This window comes from Chelon labrosus (genome assembly GCF_963514085.1).
Source record: "Chelon labrosus genome assembly, chromosome: 12".
Taxonomy (NCBI): domain Eukaryota; kingdom Metazoa; phylum Chordata; class Actinopteri; order Mugiliformes; family Mugilidae; genus Chelon; species Chelon labrosus.
This window is the reverse complement of record NC_140345.1, coordinates 25,442,488-25,448,729: the sequence shown is the minus strand read 5'-3', so window position 1 is coordinate 25,448,729 and position 6,242 is coordinate 25,442,488. Positions and strand designations below refer to the sequence as shown.

Genomic DNA, 6,242 nt, shown 5'->3' with positions numbered 1-6,242 from the left:
TTATAGTTAAGATAGTATTAAAACATTTTTAAAATTCCCTTTTGTTGCATTTTTGTGTGAATCATAAATAATTTAATACGCCTGGATATGGAGACTGGGCTTCTGACAATTTTCCCATATATACACCGATCAGGCATAACATTATGACCACATTCCTAATATTGTGCATGTCTATATTTGTGCCTCCAAAACAGTTGTGAGTCATCAGAGAATGGACATGGGCCTTCTGAGGGTGTCCTGTGGTGTCTGGCAACAGGATGTTGTTAGTGGGGGGCCTTTGAGGGGAGGGGCCTCTGTGGATCATCCCACAGATACTTGATCAGTTTGGGATCTAGTGAATTTGGAGGCCAGGTCAACACCTTGGGCTGTTCTTCAAGTACCCGGGTTTGTGTGTGTGCCTGTGTCAGGCTGCATCCTGCTGGGGATGGCTGCTGCCATCAAGGAGTGTCATTGCTATGGGGTGGGGTGCCTGGTCTGGTCTAGGTGGGTGCTACATGTCTAAGTAACATCCACACCAATGAATGAATACCAGGTCCAAAGGTTTCCCAGCAGAACACTGAATTGTCACTGCTAGTGGTCATAACGTTGTGGCTGATCAATGTAGAGTGTAACAAAAACATGATCCATGGTGCAGGTGTGAAAAGGCCCTGCTCAACCTGTCCTGACTGAAAGTGGGGTAACAGGTGAGGTGTGCATCAGCAGGAAGAATCAGGATGTGGTCTTCATGTGATGTGATGCTTTTATTTTGAAGTTCATTCACACATTCAAGCATGTTCGGCAACAACAGTCAAATCTATGGATACACATCTCATTTCAAACGGGGCGCATTTTCTCTCGTGTTAATCCTAACTGAATCATTTTAAAGCTGTTTCACTCTCAGTAAAAAAAAATAAAAATAATTGCCGCTTGGTTTTGTTGTCTTGTTTGTTTCTCCGCCGCCTCAGCGACTGAAGCGCGTGATCAGAAGCTTTCAGCAGCAGATACTACAGAGTAAGCGAGGGGTATTTCTCTGGAGGTGGAGGAGACTCATTAGTAGAGGAAACAGATGTGACAGCTTAGCACCTGCAGTGGGAGGAAGCTTGCTTCATACACCTGCAAAGAGATCATCACGGGAGGATTAAGTCGACTCGGTCGGCTTTCTCCTGTTTGACACGGTGACGCCGCGTTTCTGTGGATTTTATCTGCAGACACTAAGTTTTTTGAATCGTAACTATGACTCTGAAGAAATTCAGCACACAAAAGCAAGCGTTTTTTTTTTTTATATATTGTGTTCCAATGTTTAACTCTATATCAGCTCTATGTCAACGGAACGATATACCACCCTTTGCTATTTCCTCATAAGGCCACAGTGGTCATTAGAAGCTTATTTAAAGAATGTGCAAATGTGTAAAAATTGCAGAAGCATCTACAGACTACCTGTTTATTATTTTGAAAGGGTAACCCGTGACTTGTTGACTGGATAAGATTTTTTTGACCAGACAAACTCAAAAAGAAAAATGAAAAAGAACGAGCCCCCGTCCTATTTCACGGCCGCCTCCATCCATCCAAAGATGCTGCTCATCAATCAGAGAGTGGAGTAATTATTGTCCATCAGTGACGCCACAGCAGTTGTTTTGCAAATTAAATTCCCGACACGAGAAGAAGTCAAAATAATTATGTAAAATCATGAGATCTGTCCAAAACCCTAAACAAATTACAAAAAAGAAAAGTTCCTTTTTCCAATGGCAGCGCTAACAGAGCAGCATGTGGTGCAGTCACAGTACAGAAGTATAAAGTGAATGCCATTGCCACTGATATTCATAAGTGAAGCAGAAGTAGATTAGGGGAGAAAGAAGATGAACCTCCCGGATCAGTGGCGGTGAACATGAGATGAGCTTTTCTGCTTGTCAGCTAAAGGGGCCGAGTCTGACACCTCTGTGTTGACCTGCGCAGCGATGCTGGCGGGCGTGACGTTCAGGTGGATGTCGTACTGCTGGTCCAGACCCAGGTAGCTATCGCTCATCAGGTACAGCGTGTAGATACACCTGGAAAGCAGAAGAGGACAAGGATCAGCAGAGATCAGTTTATGTCCTTGGTGCTGAAAGACTACGAACAGTCATGAGAACTGCTAATGCTCACGCTGTGCTGTAAAAGGCCAACTAGCTGGCATCACAGGTTGAAAGTCCAGCGCAAACGGATGAAATCTGATGTTATTCAGTATTGGTCTCATGTGCCAAGGAAAGCCAAGAGCCTGACATATATCATTCCTCAACACCCATCAATGAGCGACACTTGTGAGTAACGTATTTGCTAAAAGCTGCAGTATCTAGCTGTTTTAGGAAATTTAAAAAAAACAGAATAACACCATTGTCAGTTTGGCTAGTGTCCCTCATTGATCATAATGACTTCCTGTCTGGAAAACCATCCAACAACCAGAAGGGACACCGTGTCACAACCTGCAGCCTCGTCATAAACATTTAAACGAGCTGGGTCAGTTAGTGTCCTTCTCTACGTCCTAAACCTTTTCCACAGCAGCTTACTTTCCCGTCTTTTCCGGCGTGTAGAAGGCCACCGACACGGCCGTGCGGTTGCGCACGTATCCGACCCGCTTGACAGCCAGCAGCTCCCTGCGGTCCACCTCCCCCATGATGAGGAACCAGCCCTCATCCTTCGCCTTGGGGAACCTGGGAGCCTGGGCCTTGCTGTCCTGCTTCCTCTGAAACAACAAGAAACACTGTTCAGTCCCAGTCTACTACTACACACACATAGCGCACATAATCTGTGATGTTTTTTGGATTATGAGATCTGAAAACAGTCTTTAAAGACCACACGATTGTCAGGTAAGGTACTTTTTACTCGTCTTCAGGTTTGGAATAAAACTCCTGTTCATGTGTAGTAGAGTGTAGGAGCAGTATATAATAAGCTCTGATCACTCACCTGAGCACACCAGAACCAGGATTCAGAGTATTTAACATTGCATTAACATGATGGTTATCGGGCGTACTGACCCTCTGTTGGCCCAGGTTGATGCGTCTCAGCGACACCTGCAGAACGTACTCCTGGTCGGCATGGACACTCAACCAGTTGCTCTCATCCCTCAGGTTAGCCCCCCCTGCAGGTAGAGGGCGCTCTGTCTGTTCCTGGGTGTTCTCCCACCAGCCCTTCACACTCATGTCCACCTCCAACACCGGGAGATGACTCAGGAAGGACCACGCCTGTCAGATGACAAGACAGAGATGATGGATTAGAAAGAAATGTGGTTTAATCAGGTTGGGGAACTGATTGCAATTGTGGGTTGTATTAAGGACGGACAGGAGCAGGAGTACAAGAACCTGGTGAACAACTTTGTCTCATGGTGCTGAGTGAACCACCTTCTGATCAATACAGCTGAAACCAAGGAGATGGTAGTGGATTTCTGGAGGTCCAGGCCCCACCTGCAAACTGTAACCATCAACAGGGAGTGTGTAGAGGTGGTTCAGACCTGGGTCTACATCTGGATCACAAACTGGACTGGTCGGCTAACATAGACTCAGTACAGAAGAAAGGTCAGAGCCGTCTCTATTTCCTCAGGAGGCTAAGGTCGTTCAATATTTGCCGGAAGCTGCTGGACATGTTCTACCAGACTATCGTTGCCAGTGTCCTCTTCTACGCTGTGGTCTGCTGGAGAGTCAGTGTTAAGAAGAAGGACACCTCATGGCTGGACAAACTGATCCAGAAGGAGGACTCTGTGGTAGGGACAGAGCTGGAGTCCCTGACATCGGTGGTAGACGCAAGGACCATCATGGTCCATCATGAACAATGTCCACCACCCTCTACAGGACACCATAGTTAGGAAGAGAAGCTCGTTCAGAGACAGGCTGCTGTCTCTGTCTCCATCGAAGTGTAAAATTGACATTCAATTTCATTTCTTTAGCTTGTGGTTTGGAGTAGCTAAAGAAACTGATTCATCAAACTCCACAGTAAAGTGTGTGTTTATCTGCACAGTCACAGAAAACAAAGACAGAAATTACTAATTAGCCAGATTAATTGAGATTAGTTACTGTGATATATCATTCACTGATGTATCGGTCAAAAACCCCCAGGTTGGGGTCTGGTCCAGGGTTAATGATGTGCACACGTTACCATGGCTACCAAATGCTAGCACTTACCGCGGTCGCCCGATATACAGAATGCTGCCATAAACTAATTGCAAGAGACAGACAGGATCAGGTCTGGGGCACATTTGAAGATCTGGAGGTTTTGGCCTCTCTGAACAAAGGCTTTTAACTTTTAGGAGAGCCCTAAATGACACGGCTTTCTCTGCTGCTGACAACTTAACTTTCTGTGTTTTGACAGAACGCTATGATATCACAGTAAAGCTGAATTACCCTAATTGCCGTTTGTGTGAAATTTTGTTGAAAATGCGTTTTGTGAGGCGACAGTGACCTTTACCCTTAAAAACCTAATCAGTTCTTGAGTCTGAGATCACAGTTACGGCAAATTTGAAGAATTTCTGTCGAAGCACTTGCAATATATTGTGCGTATTGCGTGACATTTGACTCACAAAATCTGTATTATTGATAAGGACGCATAAAAATAGACAGAAAATAATGCATACATGTCTTTTATGCTTTTATTTTTGATATTTGTAAGAGGAGAGACGGCCTGCGGTGACGATTATGGCCTCAGTTCACGAGGTCAGCGTTCAGGACACTCCGGCAAATTACGTCATTTTAGAAATAAAGATGTTTCTTCACAGAATACAAAAGGAGGAAAAAAGGTGTTTGTATGAGAACCACTACAGTTGCCTGTCTGCTGTTTGATTATGTCATGATTCATTCTAACAGAAGCTTTTCTCTGGTCTTAGGTGGCCCTTAAGTGTTTTTATGGAGAATTTAACATTTGGTAAGACCCCACCACGAGGAGAATTTAAGATATAAAAAAGGATAAAGGCACAGAGAGAGAGAGAGTGACTGTAAAAACGCTAGTGGAAGCGGCTTTATATGTGTGTGTCTGTGTGTGTGTGTTTGTATGACAGTGTATTGGAGGCTAGGAGGGAGAAAAGCCTCTCAGATTCACCCAGCAAAAGCTATTTATGTGAGGATTACTCTCTCCGAGCAAGTCAGACAGGAACGCCGCTGCACATCTAATTATTTAATTAGAGAAGCCGCCACACATCGGAGGGGGCGGGGTGGGGGTTCGGGGCGGCGGGGGAGTAAAGGTGGGAAAGGGAGAAAGCGAAGACACTGATTGGGTGAAGCCACGGGGCCTGTCATCGTGCCCGGACACTCTCATTACTGCTGCAATTAGCACTTAAATTGAAGCTGTAAACCCTGTCTATGGAGCTGTAATTGGGGATCCTGGAGGTATCTGGGACCACAGTGGCAAGGCTGCTCATGGCTCATCACTGATAATGGTGTGTGTGCGTGTGTGATCTGCATGCACTAAACATGGGAACAAGCACCGTTTTGAAGGTAATTATTATAAAGGCTGCACAATTTAAGGAGCCCTTTTTTATTGATTTCAATGAACTTATATGTTTCCAACGTGCTCGGCGGTGTAATAAAATTTGAATTCCTACCTGGGAAATCTGACTCGGTTGAAACTCTTGTCCGACCATGGCGGCGAAAACGCTTTCTTTCCCATTGCAGGCAGCGATCAGCTCAGGAAGTCCTTCAATTTGCCCACTGAAGCCTCCCGCGTCACTCCTCCCCTTCCTGTTTGCCCACTTCCTATAGAGAGAGAGATTCTTGGTCACGAGGCAGCATCACAACAAATCTCATCCTATGCGTCCTGCTGTCTTTCAGCGTCTGCCATTCCTCTTACCGTTTTATTTAACACGGTAGGACACAAGCCTGGAAATCCATACGGTGCGTGCATGGCAAAACCTACTCCTGTTTGCTTTTTTATCATTAACTATGTGTATTGATTGCATATGTGTTTGCGCCTGTGTGGAAGGATTGCAGATTTCAAGCCTGCTAAGTCCTGGCTAGAGATGCAATGTTCTGATTCTACGCTCAGCTGGGAGAACAAATGACTGTGCGGGCGTTTACCTGAACAAATAGATGTCCTGCTGTTCTATATGCGGTATAGTCAGCAGCGAGGAGTCGTGCAGCCAGCGGCCCTGGACGAGCATCTGCACCAGGTTGCAGATGCTGATGGCCGTGACGAGCCAGCCTTCGTTGGCGACGACGTCTAGCATCGCCTGAGGACAAGGAAACAGAAGGAAGTTCAAAAACTGTAGCTAATTGGTCAGTGTTTTTTATTATTTTTAGGCTTTTTAG

General features: G+C 45.5%; 1 protein-coding gene across 2 annotated transcripts in view; it reads right to left on the bottom strand.

The window, feature by feature from the left end:
- Window positions 1-725: 725 nt before the first annotated feature.
- The window catches only part of ascc3 (activating signal cointegrator 1 complex subunit 3), a 131,612-nt gene continuing 126,095 nt past the window's right edge, over window positions 726-6,242 (bottom strand). For both annotated transcript variants that reach the window (XM_084557524.1, XM_084557523.1), the window contains 5 exons: window positions 6,012-6,163; window positions 5,540-5,690; window positions 2,988-3,194; window positions 2,520-2,695; window positions 726-2,024 (listed from right to left, as the gene is read on the bottom strand). In XM_084557524.1, the coding sequence (XP_084413650.1) occupies window positions 1,850-2,024; window positions 2,520-2,695; window positions 2,988-3,194; window positions 5,540-5,690; window positions 6,012-6,163 (861 nt within the window). In that variant the 3' untranslated portion in view covers window positions 726-1,849. The remainder of the gene's footprint in view (window positions 2,025-2,519; window positions 2,696-2,987; window positions 3,195-5,539; window positions 5,691-6,011; window positions 6,164-6,242) is intronic.